The sequence below is a fragment of the Anabrus simplex genome, chromosome 5, assembly GCF_040414725.1.
Source record: "Anabrus simplex isolate iqAnaSimp1 chromosome 5, ASM4041472v1, whole genome shotgun sequence".
NCBI classification, from domain to species: Eukaryota; Metazoa; Arthropoda; class Insecta; order Orthoptera; family Tettigoniidae; genus Anabrus; species Anabrus simplex.
The window spans coordinates 30,366,367-30,390,615 of NC_090269.1; the positions used below are offsets into that span (position 1 = coordinate 30,366,367).

General features: G+C 39.7%; 1 protein-coding gene across 1 annotated transcript in view; it reads left to right on the forward strand.

Moving 5' to 3' along the window:
- Window positions 1–12,570, forward strand: part of mi (minus) — a 115,097-nt gene extending 102,527 nt beyond the window's left edge. The window contains exon 6 of the mRNA XM_067147928.2: window positions 11,617–12,570. Coding sequence (XP_067004029.2) covers window positions 11,617–11,856 — 240 coding nt within the window. The 3' untranslated portion in view covers window positions 11,857–12,570. The remainder of the gene's footprint in view (window positions 1–11,616) is intronic.
- The last annotated feature ends 11,679 nt before the right edge of the window (window positions 12,571–24,249 follow it).

A 24,249-nucleotide genomic window follows, 5' to 3' on the forward strand; every position in this document is an offset into this window, starting at 1 on the left:
ATTGTTAGTAATTTCACAGGTTTCAAAACGGGGATGCTTGGTTACATATTCCTTTTATTAAAAGAATGTATAGAATGGCAGGGTTGAATCTTGATGTCTTTAATTCTGTTAACAAATTTTGTAGTACAGTATTTCTTATAGATCTTTTAGGTAGAAATCTGTGAATGAATTGAGAAACCTTGTGTAGAGGGCTTGGTCTGAAATGAATAATAGGTCTCATTGGAATGCCAGCTTTGTAGATCTGCGGTAGTGCTTTAGCTTCGCAAGTGATAAAATTCATTGTTGTCCATATTGAAGATACTGAATGTAGGATGCTAAATGGTTTATTTTGTCACCTATTCAATACATATAAATTTTACTTTAGGAAATTATTAATTCCGCTTGAGACATATTTCGCCCTTCATTGAGGGCATCATCAGTCAAATTACCTCCTCAAGGCAAAAATCAGGTACCTGATTAGTATTTAACATGCACAAATTAATACACATTACAATGGGAAAATTAAGTACGAGAAACTCTTGTACAATGGTGATGGTTAAATAATATACTGTAAGTTTAAAGAATAAGAAGTCGGCACCAATGCTTAAAATTACTGGGTAATTATAGCAGAGTTCAGCAGTGGTGCACTGAAGAATAATTGACGCACTCATAGGAAATTATAAAGTTTATAAAATTATTTACAGTATAACAGTCAGGGGGAAAGGCTATAGTGCTCGGCATCAATGTTTGTAACAAAAATTACTGTCAATGGTTGGTAACTATACAGTAAATTTACATTATCCAATTGAACAGTTGAAAATTTAGTTTATATACATATTTACAAGAGAGCAGCTTGGTGAGCAAGGATATAAAAAAAGTCTAGTACCAAGTGCGTCCCGTTGTTTTAATCGTTGGAAGATGATTGTAGCATTGACATATCACAAATATGCAGAATGGTTTAATCTTAGTTTATAATCACAGGGGGCAGGGAAAATATTCCATAGCCAAATGAGGTTCTATAGGCATCAAACAGAAAGTTGTCTGGTTGAAGCACCGGGTTCGGTACGGTGAACTGGTCAGCGTGGACGGAGACTCAATGGGTGTCATTGAGTAAACGGTGCATTTGAATGGCAACAATGATGGCAGTTATTTGTAGGTAATTGTATTACTGGGAATATGTTCCGGGTTGAATCCTTCGCTTTTTCTTAGTTGACTTCTTGTAGCTTAGAATGATGTGTGAAAACATCGGTGTGAGATGCCATTGAGGCTTAAATTGATATTATTTTGACTGATAATGCCCTCAATGAAGGGCGAAACATGTCTCAAGCGGAATTAATAATAAATTCCTAAAGTAAAATTTATATGTATTGAATAGGTGACAAAATAAACCATTTAGCATCCTACATAGTGCTTTAGCTTTCGGTAATCCAGGATTCATGTTAATAAGCTTTAATTGTTGCACTCGTTTTCTTTGGTTTATCCCCTTGGTACACTGGGCTGAGTAGCTTAGACAGTAGAACACTAGTTTTGTGAGCTCAAGTTGGTGGGTTCAATACAGGCTCGGTCTTATGGTATTTAAAGGTGCTCAATTACTCCATGTATGTAGATTGACAAGTAAAAGAACTCCTGTGGGACAAAATTCTGGCACCTTAATATCTCTGATAACTGTAAAAGTAGTTAGTAGAGTGTAAAACCAATAACGCTACATTCCCCTTTGTCAACTTGCAATGTTTTCAATTTGGTATCTAAAGATCGTTCTCTTTTAAATTTGTTGTGTGATACCTGATTTGTGTGATTTTTTTATTTCACCAATCCCTTCTTCATAGTTTCAGTTTTTGTTTTTATTATTATTATTATTATTATTATTATTATTGTTACGGAGTTATCCATGGAAGGCAGAGGTGAAAGGAGGTGTGGGCTGGAATGGGTCTAAATACAAAGCTGAAAGATGAATTTAAAATTTCAATAAAGGTTATATTTTCAATAGTAGAAAGCTTAACAATTTTCACATAGAATTTAAACAAATAACAACTCGGCCACTATCCACTTTTTTTTTTTTTTTTTTGCTAGGGGCTTTACGTCGCACCGACACAGATAGGTCTTATGGCGACGATGGGATAGGAAAGGCCTAGGAGTTGGAAGGAAGCGGCCATGGCCTTAAGGTACAGCCCCAGCATTTGCCTGGTGTGAAAATGGGAAACCACGGAAAACCATTTTCAGGGCTGCCGATAGTGGGATTCGAACCTACTATCTCCCGGATGCAAGCTCACAGCCGCCACTATCCACTAATCAGGTACAAGGTATAATTTTACAAACGAACGCCCGAGTTTTGGGGTCTTTACAAGTTCTGGGCTTTGAGCCCCAATTACACAATCCTTGAGCTACTAGCCCAACTTTACCAAGGGACACTCATTTGATTAAAAGGGCAGAAAACCCCTTCATTCAAGGAGCACTTGCTCCCACCTAGTAATGTTAAGCCTCCTAGAGGCACCTTTCAAAACACCAGAGAGAGCTGACCTGCTCTCAATCTTTCGAGCCTATTCAAGGCAATACCATACCTTACAATCACTTGCCACCAAGGCACAACTTAACAAGAATTAAACAGGGGTATCTCGTACCCGGCCTACAGGGCCTTAAAAGAAAAGAACAGAATAATTAAATGGCCCAAAATACAAAGATGAATGGAGGCATTGCTTGCACTCCTACATGAATCCTTATAAAACCTAAGGGGCACTAGACACAGGGGCTATTCCCAAACTAGGGAGGTGACTCGTATAAGAAAAAAAAATTAACACATTAAGAAGAGAAGAAAATCGCTTATGAAAACATAGTCACCTCAAAACAAAAATGAAGGGGAGCTCGAGAGGGTAAAGCACTCTCTATCCCCGATTGACAGTTAAAGGAAGAAGAAAATTTTACATAAGCCCACACTAAGTTACATTTTTTTTTAGACAGGTAGGTTACATTGAAAAGGTTTCGGCATAGAGGTGTACCAACCGGTACATTTATTATTATTTTTACGGGGTTACCCGTGGAATGTAGAGGTGAAAGAAGGTGCGCGCTGGAATGGGTCTAACTACAAAGCTGAGATATTGATTAAAATGTCATTAAAGGTTATATTTTCAAAAATAGCAAAACAATTTTCACATAAAACTTCAGATTTTAACAAGTAACAACAAGTCAAATCAGGTACAATACCAGTAACAAAATTTTAGTCTAGGAACGACAAGATTGATGGTATAACAGAACTTCGGCTTCAAGCCTTAACTTTACATTTTCTGAGCTCTCAGCTCCCAAACACATACTTACCAAAGGGCAGAAAACCCCTAATAAGATGGAGCACTTGCTCCCACCTTCGAATATCCAGCCTCTCTGAGGCGCTTTTACCACAAATAAGAGCCGACCCGCTCTCAATTTTCTGAGCCTATCAAAGGCCACCACAGACTTTACTATTAACTGTCCTCAAGGCACACTTACAAAGAAACAGGGGTATCTTGTACCCAACCTAATGGGCCTTAGTAGGAAAATAATAGATTAAGTTAATGGCCCAAAATGCAAAACTGAATGGAGGCGTGAATATGCACTCCTACATTAAACTTCTTAAAATCTAAGAGACACTAGGCCGATGAAGCAGGGGCTATTCCCAAACTATGGAGGTGACTCGTATACAGAATAAATTTAATACATTACGGAAGAGTAGAAGAACGGTTACGAAAACTTAGTCACCTTAAATTCAAAATGAACGGGAGCTCGAGAGGGTAAAGCACACTCTATCCCCGATTTACAGTTAAAGTTATATGAAAATTTTACATCAAAACGGCAAAAGTTACATTTTTGGACAGATAGGTTACATCAAAAAGGTTTCGGACCTTCCCCAAGGGTTAAACTGCTTAGCAAGCAAGAAAATAAAGATGTTAAATGGCCATTACCTTTGTGAAGAGCTGCTGCCCGAAGGAAGAGGCGCTACCCGCCCGCTGCTACACGTCCATACACTAAGCTAGATGTTGATCGAGTGGCAAAGAGATAGGAAAAACAACAGTTTTTATACTCTCGGGGAAGATTCGAGACCTTTCATGAATAATTAAGACACACCCACAGGCGTTTATTGGGTAGCTTACAGTTACACATCAAAATCGAAGAAGAAAGACACGATTGGTCAAAAATTAATTACAGAAATTCTGGATTGGCCAGGTTCAAAACCGGCAGAAAGAAAAGGTTTATATTGTCAACCCACAAATGAAAGAACGAAATTTAGTAAAGAACAAACTTATGAATACAAAATTTCTTCAAATAAAGTTCTTCCCCTTCGCACCAGGGTGCATGGTCATAGTTTTTTTGTAGAGACATCTATCAGAGAATGTCCACACTTCTTGATCAATAGAAAACAAAACAAGTTGAACTCCACACAGTACTGACAACTTCGTAATCACAAAATTTATGGTAGTGACATCTTCTGAGAAAACTTATGAGTTGATACAGTAGTTAAAGTTTAGAGTTTCTCCTGTAGAGGAGTACTTTAAAGCGGAAAATTCAAATGTGCGGCATAGAGGTGTACCAGCCAGTACAATTATTATTATTATTATTATTATTATTATTATTATTATTATTATTATTATTATTATTATTATTATTATTATTATTATTGTGGTTACCATGTTTTGGTTGTTTGCAGAAGTGTAAGAAGGTGATTGGGTGGACAGAGAAAGATCAAAGCCTAATTTAAAATACTAAATTCTCAAATTTTATTTCTTTTCTTTGTTTTTTTCTTACTTTAAAATTTAATAGATAATCTGAATAAGTAACATTAATAATTCAGGAGCTCATCAGCTCTTATAATAAGGTAGGACTATAAGTCCTTATTAGGTATAACAAAGAAAATAATTTTCACAGGGCGAGTTGGCCTTGCAGTTAGGGGCACACAACTGAGAGCTTGCATTCGGGAGATAGTGGGTTCGAACCCCACTGTCGTCAGCCCTGAAGATGGTTTTCTGTGGTTTCCCATTTTCACACCAGGCAAATGCTGGGACTGTACCTTAATTAAGGCCACGGCCACTTCCTTTCTTCTCTTAGCCCTTTCCTATCCCATCGTCGCCATAAGACCTATCTGTGTCTGTGCAACGTAAAGCAAATTGTAAATAAATAATTAGCACAACAGTTTACAAGGAATGAGCATTGTAGCTCTAAAGGGTACACTATATCAAAGAACATAATTGCTCCATTCAGTTACACCTTAGGAGACTGAGCTCAAAAATTTACAACAGTCCAGCCTCTCAAAGGCACAAGTTTCTTATCCAAATTTTACATTAGATCACTTTGAAAACAGTGTTTACTCTCATTTCTGCACAACAGTCTGATCCACAATTGTCTACAAATAACTAGAATTTAAACAGGGGCAATAAGTGCCCATACTAAAGGGTCTAAATGTAAAGAAAGCAAAGGTTTAAGGAAATCGGCCATGAACGAAATGCTAAGAGGCGAAGCGCTTGCACTCCTTTTGATATACACTTTGAAAAACACTTAAAATCCTGCATGGGCCCTAAGCCTATATTACCGGGCGAGTTGGCCGTGTGATTAGGGGCGCGCAGCTGTGAGCTCGCATCCGGGAGATAGTGGGTTCGAACCCCACTGTCGTCAGCCCTGAAGATGGTTTTCCGTGGTTTCCCATTTTCCCACCAGGCAAATGCTGGGGCTGTACCTTAATTAAGGCCACGGCCGCTTCCTTCCCATTCCTAGGCCTTTCCTGTCCCATCGTCGCTATAAGACCTATCTGTGTCAATGCGACGTAAAGCAAATAGAAAGATAAAAAAAGGCCTGTATTACAGAGGGTGACTAGATAGAGAAATATTGAGTTCCAAAATAGAGTTAAAAATTTAGAGTTTTAGAAAATCGTAGTCACTCCCATACCAAGTTGAATGGGAATTAATAGAGGGTGAACATTCTTAATTCCCTAAGTTACATATTTTCCGGCAGGGATTTGAATAGAGTCTTTAAACTTGCCTGTTTATACATTTGAAAGGTGTTGTTAAACTTTAGAAATTTACGTTAAAGAATTTTTGAAACCTTCCCCTCAAGTTAACTTTCTGGAGCTATCAAATATTTAAAAGATGTCTGCCATTACCTTGAGCTGGGGGCCTTCCAACGACAGGCAACACTGCCCCTGCTTCTATTAACACCGTATGCACTCTAGCAATGAAGACAAAATGGCCAAAAAGCGCCCATCTTATATAGCAGAGGGGAAAGTTCCAGAACTCTCTAGGCAGAATGCCTGTACACACACACACACACACACACACACACACACACACACACACACACACACCAATTCTAATTGGTTACAAAAATATATACAAAAATTTCTGATTGGCTAATAATTTAAGGAAGAAGCCAAGTAGTGCTGACAACTTAGCACAAAAAAATAATCTTCAAACGCATAAAGTTAACAAACATATAGAATAGAATTTTCTCTTGAAAATTGTCTGTCTTCCCACCAGAGAGGACACGTAGGTTGATAGTAGAGACATCTGAAAATTAAAGGTCCAAACTTCTTCCAATACATACTGTAGTTTCAGATTGATAACACAGATGGCCTTCTAAAAGGCGCTCAGTTCAAATGCACGGAAAGGATGTACCTCTGGTACAATTATTATTATTATTATTATTATTATTATTATTATTATTATTATTATTATTATTATTATACATATATATATATTTTTTTGCTTTATGTCGCACTGACACAAATAGGTCTTATGGTGACGATAGGATAGTAAAGGGCTAGGAATGGGAAGGAAGCGGCCGCGGCCTTAATTAAGGTACAGCCCCAGGATTTCCCTGGTGTAAAAATGGGAAACCACGGAAAACCTTCTTCAGGGCTGCCGACAATGGGGTTCGAATCCACTATCTCCCGAATGCAAGCTCACAGCTGTGCGGCCCCAATCGCATGGCCACTTGCTCGGTATTACTATTATTATTAAACATCAAAGACAAAAGAACCTACTGAACACCAAATATGGAACAATAAACCGTGCCATAAGTTTAAATACCTTCATGAGTGAATCCAGTCATATGGACTAGATACAGAGGCCTTAACAGCCAGAACAAAAAATATGGAGGTAGTTTCGCAAACCACCCAAAACATATATAACAATAGGTGCTTTTCTATAAATACCAAAATTTATCATTACAGCACTGTCGTCAAGCTGGTATGTCACTATGCGTCAGAATGCCTTATCCTCTGTCAGAAGTGTGCGCTTGCTAAGTTAGAGCAAAAAGAAGGAAAGATTCTCCGCAACATACTTGGCCCAAACTACAAAACGGGATCTACATAAGAAAATCCATACAAGAAATCTACTCTATGATAGAGAAGATCACGGGCACAATGCGCAAACGCAGGGCTTGCTTCCACAGTCACTTACGGTGGGTGGACGACTCTCAATGGACGAAATGCATTTTTAACAATTTTGATTCAAAACCAAAAACAATACCCTGGTACCTTAATGTCAATATAGACCTCGAAGATGTGGGCCTGCGGCCAGGTGACGCACACAAACAAGACCTTTGCAGAATAAATATCGTGACTTTTGGGACTTTCCAGGATGAGAAGTGAGCAATTGGTGCAAAGTGGTTGGATGGATGCCGTGCTCGACACAGCGAGCTAATGAAAACGTACTGGATAACCGAAAATTGAATGGATGCCAGAATGTATAATGAAACTTATAGTGGTCCCTAGTTGGCTGATTAGTGAATAATAATAATAATATTATTATTATTATTATTATTATTATTATTATTATTATTATTATTATTATTATTATTATTATTATTATTATGCGTGAATGGTCCCTTTCGGAACACACGAAGCTTTATTTATGATTTCGTTTGCGGAGGATCCAGGATGCTTTCACCTGTTGAGTAAAGATACTTTTCCTTTCTTCCGTCCACTTGGTACCTGCTCTTTTTGGTACTTCATTCTCTGGAGTAACTTCCCAATTGTCAATTTCTTTCTATATATATTTTGATTCAAAATGTCTTCACCGAGAATTTGTGCGTTTTTCCTGTCCGCTTTTGTTTGTTGTATCCAAGGAAAATTCTTCAGTTTGTCAACTCTTTCAAGAACTTGGTGGGTTAGTCTAGTTTCTGGAAGCCTCTTAACATGTCCATAAAATTTTAGCCTTTTTTTCCTGAGGTTTGCCTCAATATTAGATAATTTTTCTGTGGATTTCCGGGTTTGGAGGCGGTACCCTTCTCCCGTGTGTCTTAGTCCTAAAATTTTCCTCATGATGTTTCGCTCTTCTTTTAGGATATTTTCCAGTTCGCCCTTTCTATGAAGCGTTGGAGTTTCCCCTGCATATAAAGCCTCCGGTTTTATTACAGTATTGTAATGTTTAATCTTAACGTGGAGAGACATACATTTTTTGTTGTAGATTTCTCTTGTTCTCCCATAAGCTCTTCTGAGTTTTTGGACACGGTTGTTTTGGGCTATTTTCTCTTGTCCGGTTGGTTCGAGGATTTCGCCCAGGTATTTGAAGTGAGGGACTCTGTTGATTTGTCCGTATTTTGTATTGAGACTATGGATGTCTAGTTTTGCACGGAAAAATTCAGTATTCTGGAAGGAGATATGAAGTCCGACCTTTCTGGCACATTCTTGGAGAATTTCAACTTGCTTTACTGCTGTGACTTCATCGCTGGACAAAAGGGCCAGGTCATCCGCGAAGGCTAAGCATGGAATTTCAAGCTTGTTTTTTCGTGTCCCGATGTTTACTGGGTTCCAGCTATTTTGTGCTTTCAGTTCGTTTTCCCATTCCCTCATCACCTTATCTAGTACGAGGTTGAAGAGGAGGGGTGATAGTCCATCTCCTTGCCGGACACCAGTTTTTATCAGGAATTTGTCTGAGATTTCTCCCATGAATTTCACTCTTGACTTCGTGTCAGTGAGGGTCTGTTTGGTCAAGTTTAGCGTTTTGGAGTCTAGTCCCTGTTCTTTCAGGATACTGAACAGAGATTGACGATCAACTGAATCATAAGCCTTCTTGAAATCTACGAAGGTACAGATGATTGGAAGGTTTCTGAGGGCCCTGAATTTTAGAGCGGTTTTAAGGTTGAAGATCTGTTCAGTGCATGATCTGTGAGGGCGGAACCCAGCTTGATATTCACCGATTTTATGCTCTAGTTGTTCTTGTATTCTTTTCAACAGGCATGCAGAGAAAATTTTGTAGCCGACTTCAAGGAGGGAGATTCCCCTAAAGTTGTTCACATCAGTTTTGTCTCCTTTTTTGTGAAGTGGGTGAATCAAGGCACATTTCCAGTCTTCTGGGAGTTTTTCATTTTTCCAGATTTTCTGTATGATTTCTGTAAGTTCCTTGAGTGAATTTGGACCAAGATTCTTAAGGAATTCTGCAACAATCCCGTCTCTTCCTGAGGTTCTGTTGTTCTTTAGTCGTTTAATGTGGCTCTGAATTTCTTCCTGGTTTGGTGGAGGTGATTCTGGGTGAGTGAAACTGGATGCTTCTTCAAGAAATCTTTCAGTGGGTTCGGGGCAGTTAAGAAGTTCTGAGAAGTACCGTGCAAGTTCTTGGCAGTTTTCTTTATTAGTAAGCGCCAATTTTCCGTCTTGTTTCCTAAAACATAAGTTCTGCGGAATGTATCCTCGGATTTTTTCTGTGAATGTTCTGTAGAAATCCCTTGTGTTGTGGTTTCTAAAGTTTTCTTCAATTGACTCCAGTTGTTCTTTCAGGTGCTTTCTTTACTCTTGCCTGATGGTTTCGGATACTTGTTTTCTGGTCTCATAAAATTCTCGTTGAGTTTTCTGGGATTTTCTACTGTTGTATTTTTGAAACGCAGATTTTCTTATCTCTAGGGCTTGGTTGCATGTTGAGTTCCACCAGGGGTGTTTTGCATTCCTTTTTAAGGGTACCATTTCTCGTGCCTTCTGTATGATTTTGGTGTGGAATTCTTCCCATGTTTTCACTGGTTGATTTTCCCATGCTTCTTTTAGATCCGTAACAGGAATCTGTTTTATGTCAAATTTCTGTTGTTGGATTTTCTTGGGGTGGTATTTTCTTGGAGTAAATTTTACTTTAACTCTTGTGAGATAGTGATCAGAGTCGATGTTTGCTCCTCTTCTCACTTGTACATCATGTACCTCTTTCTGTAGCTGATACGAGATAGCTACATGATAAATCTGAAATTCTCCCATGGATTCCATGGGGGACCTCCAGGTTTTTTGTTTCTTGGGATGCTTCCTGAGGGATGTGGACATGATTTTAAGGTTGCACTGTTGACATAGTTCAATGAGCCTTGAGCTGTTTTTGTTCGTAAATTTGTGCGCCGGGTAGAGTCTGACAGTTTTCCTGTGTTCCTTTTCTCGGCCGATTTGTGCATTGAAATCGCCTAAGAGGATTTTGACGTCATCCTTTGGAATTTTTGACATCACTTTTTCAAGTCTGTTCCAAAATTTGTCCATGTTTTGGGGATTCTTCTTGTTTATATTTGTAGGGGTGTGTGCATTTATTAATGTATATTTTTTATTGGCACACTGAATCCTCATGGTCATTAGGCGATTGCTGATGGAATTAACTTCTTGGATTGAGTTCAGTATACTTTTATGTACTACGAAGCTCATGCCAAATAAAGGGGTCCTATTTAGAATCATTTGGTCTGTTTTGCTTTTGAATATACGGTAATTTCCTTAATCCAAGGTGGCATCATCAGTAAATAGAGTTTCCTGCAGGGCAAGGATAAGAATTTTTTGCCGATCAAGTTCTGTGACTAAATGTAGTAATTTTCTTGGTTGTATCAAAGTGTTGATATTGAATGTACCAATGTACGTGGGGGTTTTGTGGGATAGTTTACCAGAGAGCTCCGATTCTCTCCCATGTTTTCGTGGTTGTCCAGGCTCCCCAGAATCCAAAAGCCTGGTTGCCGTCTCAATGCGACGGGTGGATTGGATACAACCTGGGGTAATGTTGTTAGTACGCTCACAAATCATGTTTGGCTTGTAATAGGAAATCCAGCAGTGCTGGGTGCTTAGAACCAGGGATTGTTAGTTCTTGCAGCTTGGTATTGCCACCGCACCTACAAGGTGACAGATGCGGACCAGGAAGCCGGTGGATACCACTCAGACGCACTTGGATTTTAAACAGGCTTTTTATTACTATCCCAAAAAGCAAGGGTGCCTCATCCGCCAGTTCGCCGTACCAATGATCTTCATCTCCGCCTTCACTGCCGTTGAGGTCTTCACTCGTAACCCTGAGCTGGGACCCTTACCAGATGATACACACTGGGTCAGTGTGCTCTGGGACTCACATAGGCAGGGGCGCCTCTCCCTGGGCAGGGCTGCCTCCGAAGAGGGTCCCTACCTGCTACCTTTTTATTATTATTATTATTATTATTATTATTATTACTATTATTATTATTATTATTATTATTATTATTATTATTTATTGTGATTTACTGAAAGCAAATCATTTATTGATGAACACTTAAATTTGAGTCTGTAGATAAAAGATGTATGTAATCTTATTACTACTAAGTAAAAAACAATCTTTACTCATTGCTATATTCTCGGGAGAAATGTAATCAGCTTGTATTTTTAAGAGAGTGGCATTAGTAACTGAAAGGTTCTGTTTATTTTTACAGAAATTATTGTGGGCTGTCGCTGAAGCACTCAAGAAGGAAGGTATTGGTATCACTCACCCTTCATTTCGTCATTGTGCCTCTTCATTAGCAAGCTTGTGTCGTCGGCATTTGTTAGATCTTCTTGAACCACGTAGTGTTCATCAAGACCGTGGTAGCACAAGTGATCGTATGTTAAAACTAGCTACTGAATTTGTAACGAATGTTGTTAGTCGATTCACCCTAAAGGAAAATGTTTCTTGATTCTGTCATTCTGTGATGACATAAATGTGTATGTGTGTTTAGTGTTTATAGTTCCTGTTGAGAGAAGGATGTATTTCAGAGCTTTGTTTTGACTTGTCACTGATGAAAATGTGATGAGCAATTCATATTTCTCTGTTTAGATCCATTCTGAGAGTGCATTCTGATAATTCAGTTTCTTATCCAGGAAACAATATTTTTTATTATTTAGTGACATATGGAAGATAATATTTTTGTTGTTCATATATCTTTTGACATTTTTTGCTGTATAAAAGAAATTGCAAGTAAAAAGCAGTTTACTTAGGCCAGCCCTGCTTATCTCAGGAAATCAATGCCTCTTGAAGTGCTGCTCAGTTGATGTAAATAAATTTCACATGTATAATATATGACTGTATTAAACAACAAAACAAAGCCATTTTTACCTCATGTGTTTTCATGAAATCAATGAAATTTTGCAAGTCTTCTGTAATATAATTTTTAACACATTTATATATTTGTTGATTGTTCATTCAGAGATGGTTAATAGAAGTTATTTGCATTATATATATTCTTCTAGAAAAGGTATTTCAGGATGGTTTGTAATGTTAAATTTACTGGTCAGATATATTGAATGACTGTCAAATTAGTGACTGTTACCAGTACTTATCAGTACTAGTTTCACATTAACAAATGTTGTTTTTATTTATTAGTACCGGTATATCAGTATTTTTAAGTAAATTTGTAACACAATTTTTTTTTTTTTTTTTTTTTTTTTTTTTTTACAGTCAACATTGTTTGTAATGGAATAATTCTGTTTAAAAGTACATGTTTCATAAACCCTATGTCAGTTGGGCTTTATTGCAAACAATGAATTATGTACCGTTTAAATATTTTAAATATTCTTAAAATGTGCCTGTACAAATTCTGAAGATATAAGAGGCCTTATTTTTATAATACAAAGACAATGTGTACATTCTCTAAAAAACTTATACTTTTAATATGTATTTTGAAAGTACAACAATCCTATCATTAATTACCCAGTGGGTTAATATTTTTGTAATAATAAAGTAGATTGAATGGTCGACAAATGTTGTGAATTTACTATAACATTAAATGAAAAAATAGTATTCACAAAGAGTATGTCTATCCTTAGTCCTTTTTCTTGATACTGGGTTGGGGATGAGGTGAGAAAATTATCATCATCATTATTGTACCGTTCCAGTTTCCCGGGTACTGTTAATGAGCCTCGTTCACTTCTTCCTGTCCATATACAACTTGTCACGGAGAACATCATTCACTGTCCATCCTCGGGTAACTAGATCAACCTTGATCATGTCCATCCATCGGGTTTTAGGTCTTCTGCAGGTCTTTTAGCTGGCGTTCTATGCAATAAAAAGATACCTGAAAGCTAAAATTAACAAGTCAGTGGTGGTAAAAAAGCAATTGGGATGAATTACTGTCACCTGAAGAACATTTTACTCAGTTACACATTACTTGAAAGTAATCAATCATCATCTAACCATCTCCCGTTTCCCAGGTGTGGTGTAAGAGCGCTTTCCATTTCCATCTGCACAGGTTCATTTCTTCCTCTTCAACTTCACACCATTGTATGCCTCTTCCTTGCAAATCTTTTATTTGGGATATTGATCTTGTCCTTGGCCTGCCTCTAGGTCACTTGCCCTCCAGGTCCCTTTCAAGCCATTCTCTTGCTGCTCTCTTTGAATCCATTCTTAAAGTAGCCAAACCATTTCAATCTTGTTGTTGCTAGAATTGCCGAAAGTTGTTCCATTTGGACATCTTTTCAGATCATTTCATTTCTGACCTTATTGTGTCTTATATTCTGAAGCATTGATTTCAAAAATTTCATTTGTGCAGCCTGGAGTCTGCTGTTATCCCTTCTGTTGGTGATGCATGTTTTCAGTTCCATATGTTGTTATTGGTATGTGGTAGGCCTGATACAGAGTCTTCTTATATATCAAAGGCTCTTGACTGTCCCAAAGGAGGTTCAGTCAGTTATCATCAATTCTCCACTGCAGCAAGTAGGTGCGGGTGTTTACAAGCCTCTTCCAGTTCGTCCTGTCCATCCACAGCTGAAGTTCTACTTTTTGCTGCCAGTTTAAATCACGATTTGCATGTCTTTGAAAATCTGCACACCTATCAAGATGCGTAGCTAGTGCATATAGTGGAGGCCACGGCGTAGGCTGCTTGGAGCCGCAGGCAGTGCCAATGCACTATGAGAGACTTGGTCTCTTCTACAAAAATTGAAGCCTGCTAGGCTATCATGATATAGATTTTTGATTCCATTGTGGAGATTTATCTCCTGTATGCAGTTATCAGACTGTGCCTCTTATAAGGTCTGATAAGTTCACCTGCATACACCCCAGCGTCAGTGGGTAGGGTCTGACACATCCCACTCTGATGAGTCTAGTGTGAGACCTAAGACGAAACGCTGGTTAATAGAGCAAACGCCTGAAAAGCCTTACATATGATATGTTTTTGACATTCCTGTAGGGAACCTGAAATATTTGCCCCAATGTGCCAAACTGGCAATAATGGACCATTTTTATTGGAATTATGAAATTACTCATTCAGGACAAAGTGATGGCAATCAAGAATGAGTTAACTGGAAAAAATAATAGTATTAATTTCTGATAATAGACCATTTATATTGGAATCATAGTGAATAGAAAGAGGAAGTGAGAACACTTCGACTCGCTTCCCATTACAGCAATGGAGAAACTAGTGGCTACAGTGTGGAGATTTACCACCGCAGTGCAACGATCCCTTTGGGTGAACAGATGGCATTGTTTATACTGGGTGCACACGTTTTTACTTGTAGAGGGAGTGATTTTTTTAGTGTAATAACTATATTTTGGAATATAGTGAGTGTGAAAATGCCATTGTGCTTTGTGCCGGGGTGTCGATCTGCTTATAGGTCAGGTGAAGGTAAACATTTCTTTTTTTGCTATGGGCTTTACGTCACACCGACACAGATAGGTCTTATGGTGATGATGTTATAGGAAAGGCCTAGGAGTTGGAAGGAAGTAGCCGTGGCCTGGTGTGAAAATGTGAAACCACAGAAAACCATATTCAGGGCTGCCGACAGTGGGATTCGAACCCACTATCCCCCGGATGCAAGCTCACAGCCGCACGCCCCTAACTGCACGGCCAACTCGCCCGGTGTAAACATTTCTTCTCTCCATCTGAAAATGGGAAGCATTCTTCTCAGTGATTGTCATTTTTCGGAAGATTTTATCGTAAAGGTAGACATGTTTATTATTGATGAAGAAAAAGTTGAAATTCCGAGAATAAAGTGGAGCTTAAAGCCAGGAAGTGTCCCTCACACATTTCCTAACTTACCATCCTATTTAAGCAAGTCCCTGAAAATTTGAAAACTCCCATAAAAACGAGAGTTACTCAAAGAACGTGTTGGCAATGACAATATGAACAGTAGTAGCTTAGAAGGTAACGATAACGTTCTTTTGCTGTATAAAGGCAAAGAGGTGAATTACAACTTTTATAGACAGTTATATCAAATTGATACTTCTCCTGAGTTCGCTGGTCTTCGAAGTTGTCTCACATAGAACCAACCTCATTTCAGAGGATGAACGCCGGGTTAGCTTTTCAGTTATTCAGTAATAGTGTAGCTGATGCAATTAAGCTGTTTAGAGAAATGAGGCCTAATGAATTCAGTGATAGTGAGCGCACAGAAATTTTCACACGAGAAATCAGTAATCTTGCAGATGCCCTTAACTCCATATTGCCCATAAAAGGGCTGCATAAAGGTTCTCCATCACACAAAATATTGCTTGAATTTTTAGAATACATCACATCTCAGAAAAACACATTTGTATCTTCATGAACTTTGGAATCATTAAGAGTAACCTTGAAAAGTACTCTGGAAATGGCAGACTACTTGTGGAGCAAAGGATTTAGGTATGTCCTGATGGCAAAATTTAATCAAGATCCTTTGGAGCGCCATTTTGGTATTTTGCATTCCCTTAGTTGTGACGATCACCCTTCCACTGTGGACTTTTTACATTTACACATGCTACAGTCTGTGTATATACCTACCAAACTCAAATTTGACCGCAAATTGCGAGTCAATGACAGATTCCCCTCTCACTTCATTTGTTAGTTATATCCGTGCAATGGCTAAAGAAAGTGAACGTAAGAATAAAGAAATTAAAAGATTCAGCAGAGATCAAAATTAAAGAAAAAATAGTACTCACGGTCTGGGAAAATAAAATAACTCTTCCTTATGAGGGAAACATTAAAACAAAAAAGAAGCTCGTTGAATCTCTAGTCTTCTCAGTCTTCTTGTATGGCGCAGAGATGTGGACCATCCTCAAACGTGATCGTGAACGGATAGAAAGCTTTGAAATGTGGTGCTGGAGGAAAATGTTAAGGATTCCTTGGACAGCTCATCGCACGAACACATCAATCCTGAACCAACTTAAGATAAAAGTTTGTCTATCGTGTAAGGTCTCTCAACGAATTGTATGCTACTTTGGACATATAATGCGCCGAGATGGTAGTCTACAAAAGCTGATTGTTGAGGGCAAAGTCCAGGGAACCAGACAACGAGGACGAATACCAACGCGATGGATTTACATGGTGAACGGCCCCCTACAGTGTTCTCTCAGAGTAACCACATTGAAAGCTTTAGATAGGGAAGAATGGCGGAGTATGGTTCATCGGCTAGAGGGCTGAACATTATGATAGTCACGACGCCTCAGTCATGAGGCAAAACGACGAAGAAGTATGAGGGAAACCTCACAAAACAGAGTGTTTCACTTGGCAGGCTACATAGTAAGAAAGAGTGACAAATATGTTGACTGCTTAAATTGTGCTCGCACTCTTCGTAGTGAACAGCCACCTGAGCTTCCACTGGCAACATTTACCCTCATTAAAGATTATGGCACAAAGAAAGGCTTGCGATGCTTGACATATCCTTCACCGTGTGTGTTTAGGTTGATACTGCAAGTAGAAGAGGTTGTCTCAGAAAAATTGTGAGCAGAACAAAATATATGGGGTGATATACAGGTTGTAACTAAGTATGTGGGAAAGCTCTGGGGATTCGATAGAGGACTTGACAACAATCAGAACATGTCCTGTAAACATAGGGTTTATTTGCTTTCATTTCCGTGTTACAGGCATTATTTGTGGTGTACATAACACAGACCACTTTACTATGCAGGTTGGTCATTTGTGTTGATAAATTGTAATGTACTACTTATGTTCTCTACAGAAGGTGCTCAAAGTAGCTACCATGACCTGTAATGCACCGCATCATTGACTGTCTCACTCATTCCCATATTCCAGGCGTCTGTCGTATCTGCTGACACCCTTGCTCTATTCGCTGATGCAGCATTTCCACGTTATGAATAGGTGTGGCATACCCAATGACCTTGAAATGACCCCATAAATAGAAGTCTAATGGATTGAGATCGGGAGAACGAGCAGGCCGCGGTGTCGGTCCCTGACGCCCTATCCATTTGTTTGGGAATCGCTGATGTAAAATTTGCTCTAGCAGCAAGAGCAAAATGAGGCGGTGCTCCATCATGCATGAAACACATGCGCTGAATTAAATCCAGTGGAACGTCTTCCAACAAACCATGTAAATCATTTGTTAAAAAGGCGCAGTATGGCGGTCTTGTCAATGTTCCTGGTAAAATGAAAGGAGCAATAATGTGTGCATTTTAAGCACCTTCTATAGAGAACTGCAAGTAGTAAATTACATTTTATCAACACAAATGACCAACCTGCATAGTGAAGTGGCGTGTGTTATATACACCACAAACAATGCCTGTAACATGGAAACGAAAGCAAATAAACCACATGTTTACCGGACATGTTCTGCTTATTGTCAGGTCCTCTATCGAATCCCCGGAGCTTTCCCACATATTTAGTTACACCCTGTATTTTTTTGCATGTTTGGACAGCATAGACTCGATAGTTGTCCGACCCATCACAGATATGACCTTGTGGGAAAATTAGTTTTTCATAACATTAAGTGCCGATTCTTCTTCCGTATGAAGAAAATAAGGAAAGAGCTGCTAACGTCCAAATCAGCGAAATCGTCCTGGAAGTTCTGAAAGGTTTCGGACAACTTGACACGAGCGATAACAGTTATAATTTGAAAACAATATTCTCTCACCCATGGGTAACTATAATGCAGATATCGAGCTTGAATTATTATGGTTATTATTATTTTACAATCATTATTATTATTATTATTATTATTATTTATATTTATTTGTATGTATAGCTATGAAGTGTACATCCATTTAGTATTTGTATTGTTATTATTTGCATAGTTGAATGATCATATTGTATGTGAGGTTATGTCATGAACGTGTGTTGTACATAGACATTGACATCAGTTCCGTTAATGTGAATACCTGTGAATATTAAAAATTGTAATCCATAATTGTGAAACATATTGTAACTTCCAGAATGGTATAGGCATGAGAACAGTGGAGAATATTCTGTACATTGTATTCTGTGTATTCATGCACTCTAGAATTTTCATGAAGATATTTTTTGTAATGTAGCTTTCTAGAAGTCTAGCCAGACACGTATATAAGGGGACGATCTTGACGGTAAAAGTTAGTTGTGGCTCGGAGGTTATTGGAAGAGAGTTATTGTTTAGTAGCACGTGGCTGACATGCCAAGCCAGGCAGTCTCCATGTTGAATTGATCAGTAGTCATCTGTTTTCAACTGTGTTTCAAAGTGTAATAACCTCTGTGGTATTCGGTGTCAGTTGTCAACTGTTTAAAGATGGCGGCTTTGTTGATATCCTACAAGTGAAGTGATACGGTGATTAAGGTTATGTCTGTATTAATTTGTGAATATGTGTAAATAAAAGTATTGTACCAACTTACAGCATCTCGTGTGCGTCTGTGTGGCTATGTTAAACTAACGCTTTCAAGGGTGAGTTATAACTTTTTGTATATGTCTTCGATAATGTGAAATGCATAATAGTTTCAACTATATCTCCGTACTTTGTAAGTCATTTCAGAATTACTGATGTTCGAATCTTTTGAGATGATAACATTAAGCCATTAAATTAGTGTGTTTAACAACTTCCTCTGTTCAAATATTCCTGGACTGTACACACATGGCACATAAAAGGGAATAATTCAAAGGTCATTCTTGCAATTGGAAGCTTAAAGAATTTATTTTGTGTACGTTTTGTATAGTGACGCGCCCACTTATTGTATTAACGCGAGCAGCGCTGTTCACCCATAGCTACACTAGCGCAGTCTGCCGCCACCGCCTATTAACTACGAGAGAGCACTCTCTTCCTCTTTAAATATGCTTGGAATTAAGAATGTACTCATTCAGGACAAATATTTCAGGTTCCCTATGGGAATTGTAATCTGTATCATCATCACTGTCAGAATAAATATGGTACCTTGGGAGTTTAATTTAACTTTTAATTTTACTAATTTTCTTCCCAACTCTGGAAAAGACCATTTACTTTCTGTGCAGTAGAATGCTGCCCTTTGATGAAGTAATATGAATAGATCCTCCACGCCATGGAGATAATATTGCGATGGTCACCAAGACCGACTCTATTGAACTATGTTTGAAATGATGCGAGACATAGATTTGGTGTCGCTCCAAACGTAGAGAAAACAAGAAGTGCTCAACTTTGGTGGTATGGTCGTGCCATGTGAAACAACAATAATTCTGTAATAAAAATGGTCCTCAGACTTGACCCAGGAGGCTGCCGATCATGAGGGAGACCACTGAAGCAGTGGATTAACGTCAAGAAAGACATGAGTGCTGTCGACCTCAACCCTCAAGATGTCCTAGACCGGGCCAAATGGTAAAAGTTTAGCTAAACAGCAGACCCCATGTGATGGGAAAAACACTAGGAAAGAGAAAGTATGTGGCCGGGTCTCATGGTCTTCCAAGCTTGAACTCTCTCCTTCAAATAGCCCCTGCTTCTTGAGGTTCAGTTTAATACCATTCTGACAGTATACACTGACTGACAGAGCAAATGCAACACCAAGAAGGAGTGGTTCGAAAGGGATGAATGTTGGGGAAAAAACAGAGATGGCACGGACGAATAATTGATGTTTATTTCAAACCGATATGCAGGTTACACAATGCGCATGGCATCGACTCAGTAGGATGTAGGACCACCGCGAGCGGCGATGCACGCAGAAACACGTCGAGGTACAGAGTCAATAAGAGTGCGGATGGTGTCCTGAGGGATGGTTCTCCATTCTCTGTCAACCATTTGCCACAGTTGGTCGTCCGTACGAGGCTGGGGCAGAGTTTGCAAACGGCATCCAATGAGATCCCACACGTGTTCGATTGGTGAGAGATCCGGAGAGTACGCTGGCCACGGAAGCATCTGTACACCTCGTAGAGCCTGTTGGGAGATGCGTGCAGTGTGTGGGCGGGCATTATCCTGCTGAAACAGAGCATTGGGCAGCCCCTGAAGGTACGGGAGTGCCACCGGCCGCAGCACATGCTGCACGTAGAGATGGGCATTTAACGTGCCTTGAATACGCACTAGAGGTGACGTGGAATCATACGCAATAGCGCCCCAAACCATGATGCCGCGTTGTCTAGCGGTAGGGCGCTCCACAGTTATGGCCGGATTTGACCTTTCTCCATGCCGACGCCACACGCGTCTGCGGTGACTATCACTGACAGAACAGAAGCGTGACTCATCGGAGAACACGACGTTCCGCCATTCCCTCATCCAAGTCGCTCTAGCCCGGCACCATGCCAGGCGTGCACGTCTATGCTGTGGAGTCAATGCTAGTCTTCTGAGCGGACGCCGAGAGTGCAGGCCTCCTTCAACCAATCGACGGGAAATTGTTCTGGTCGATATTGGAACAGCCAGGGTGTCTTGCACATGCTGAAGAATGGCGGTTGACATGGTGTGCTGGGCTGCCACCGGTTGGCGGCGGATGCGCCGATCCTCGCGTGCTGACGTCACTCGGGCTGCGCCTGGACCCCTCGCACGTGCCACATGTCCCTGCGCCAACCATCTTCGCCACAGGCGCTGCACCGTGGACACATCCCTATGGGTATCGGCTGCGATTTGACGAAGCGACCAACCTGCCCTTCTCAGGCCGATCACCATACCCCTCGTAAAGTCGTCGTGTCTGCTGGAAATGCCTCCGTTGACGGCGGCCTGGCATTCTTAGCTATACACGTGTCCTGTGGCACACGACAACACGTTCTACAATGACTGTCGGCTGAGAAATCACGGTACGAAGTGGGCCATTCGCCAACGCCGTGTCCCATTTATCGTTCGCTACGTGCGCAGCACAGCGGCGCATTTCACATCATGAGCATACCTCAGTGACGTCAGTCTACCCTGCAATTGGCATAAAGTTCTGACGACTCCTTCTTGGTGTTGCATTTGCTCTGTCAGTCAGTGTATTTAGAAGGCATATTATACAGAAAGTTTGTTAATTTGTTTGAAAAATCTTGTGACCATCAACAGAAAGAAAAATATCACAAGAGAGAGAGGAAGAAATCAAGATCAATAAATAAGATGAAAAGAAGCACCTGGACACTACTCCGTGGAATGTTACGAGACATGAGCAGAAGAGCTGTGCCCATCCAGAACTACGTTAAGTTCTTCCTTTGGTGAAGTCTTTAATGAAAACCAGAGAACATCCACATTCACTTCAACATTCCAAGAGTTTGTGATAATGAAACATATGGTCCATTGTATATTTATAAAGGGGTACAGGAAAATGTAAAAACTCTTTGATAGTTAATAATATATTTGGAACAGAATGACATATTGTTGCAATTCTTGCACGGTAGCATAGTCCATTGTTTTCTCAACAGATGATGAAGGTAACGTGAATGATGCAACAATCACACCGGCAACACTGACAGCCTTAGTTTGGTCAGCAGTTCAGTGGCATCAAGGCGTCATGTACTTCTAGTACCACTTCAATATGGCGTTGCTCAAATGACAATCTTACGTCATTCATTACTGCACTGTCATCTATGACCACATCATCGTGTGATCTCTGCGATGCTCCTCGTGTTTTATTTCAGTGATTAAAATTCAGGGATATGGGAATTAATGACAAATTAGATTATGTAAAACGGCATAAGCTTTGTTACAATTGCTTGAAGAGTGGTCATCAAACCAGCCACTGTTCCTCTCAAAACTGCAAATTGTGCGACAAAAAGCATCATACATTACTACACAAGGGTACTGGTAACATTTCCCAACAACAATCATATTGTTCTTTAAAGGGAAATTACCACACCTGTGAAGTGTTGCTATCAATTGCAGTCATTAAGCAGACTCTACACGATCAGTAATACTGAGTCAATAATACTGACAGTACTCATCAATAGTGTAGCAACCTTACATGATCATAATTACTGTCAATATTTTGGTCAGTACCAGTGCACTAGCTTACTATTGCGGCATTCTCACTTTACAAATAAAAAATCAATACGGAATGAGATTTATAACATACAATTGCAGTATTCTATCGAAATGGATTGTAAAAGATGGGAATTGTGTAGCTATCATATTAGCACTATGCACGAAACGCAGTGTTAAACGTAAACAGTGGGTTAAAGATTGGCTTAGGAAAAGAGAAGCGTATTCTCATATGAAGTGTTGAGGGAAACACAATATATTGAAGCAGAAGATTATCAGAACTATCTCTGACTGAGTGAGGGTACTTTTGCGAAATTACCGGGTGAGTTGGCCATGCGGTCAGGGGTACATGGCTGTGAGCTTGCATCCAGGAGATAGTGGGTTCGAATCGCACTGTCGGCAGCCCTGAAGATGGTTTTCCATGGTTTCCCATTTTCATACCAGGCAAATGCTGGGGCTGTACCTTAATTAAGGCCACAGCCGCTTTCTTCCAACTCCTAGGCCTTTCCCATCCCTCATCGCCATAAGACGTATGTATGTCGGTGCGACGTGAAGCAACTAGAGAAAAAAACTTTTGCAAAATTACTACGAATAATAGAGCCTTTTCTAATAAGGCAAAATACAAACATGCTGTTTATCGGTGGCGGTGACATTGAGGTATCGTGCAACTGGTACAAATTTTGAAGATTTAACGTTTTCCGCTATAATGTCAACAGTTTCCATCAGTACAGCAGTTGTGGAAACGTGAAGTATTGTGTTACGCTTATTCTGGCAGCATTTCATATAGCTCAATAAATTTTTGCAATAGGCCTATTTGGCGATTTCACAAGCACCTCTACTTGGCTTTGGTGAGAAACGCATTTGTTGTCTTCCATTGCTGCTCCGTTAATACTGACAGAAATAATGACGAGCGTACTCACATAGTCAGTATAACTGTCAGTATCTCCATCACTCTACAGTACTGATGCTTGCAGATCAGGAAATCCGGATCTGCTTCAGTACTGGCCTTCGTTCCATCATTCCAGTCCACACTCGATCAGTATTACTGTCAATATTTTTCGGTACTGACAGTTTTGTTGATCGTGTAGGGTCTGCTTTAGGGTTATTGACAGCCAAGGTCGCACTCATGACTGTCGCACTCTTCTGGATAGTGCCTCAGGGATGAACTTCATGTCGAAAAAACTTGCTGATAGATTAGGATTAGCTCTGTCAACTCCACATTCCTATTCAAGGAATTAGTAACTCCAGAGCTATTGTCATCACACATTTGCCAAATTCACATTTCATGTAGGATGCATGATTACAACCGCCATATTGTTTGTTTAGTTTTTCCTACAATTACTGGATAGCTTCCTTCTTCTCACATCGACTGTACCATACAGATTGGCATTTACCCTCTGACATTAGCTTGGCAGATCCAAGATTCAACGAACCTGGAGAAATGGACCTACTGCTAGGAGAGAGTGTATTTCTTGAAGTTTTGCATCCAGGCCAGTTCATCCAGGAAGGACATCCTAGCATCCAGAATACAGTATTTGGTTGGGTGCTGGCATTGTTGCATACATACTACAATCATAAGTCAGAAAAAGTCTGCTGCCGTAAGTTGTGTAGCAACTCATGACTCTCTTCATACTAAGATGGAACATTTCTGGGAACAAGAAGAGTTTCAAGGTCCTCCACCCTCTCAGGAGGAGAAACTTCGTGAAGAAGATTTTATGAAACACACAACTCAAAACGAAACGCAAAGATATAAGGTGAAATTGTCTTTTTGAATCCAGCCAGAGCAACTTGGAGATTCCTTCAACGATGCCATGCATTGTTTCGGAAATATAGAAAGGAGATGAAGCCTCAGTCATCCATGAGGAAATCCTAGGGATGAGTATGCTGCATTAGGTCACATGGAACCCGTTGAAGAAATTTGGCCAAGTGATCAAGGAAGATAGTGCCACCATAGAACTTTGTGTGGTATTCAGTACATGAGCAAAATCTACTAATTCCCTCTCATTAAATGACATTCTGATAGTGGATC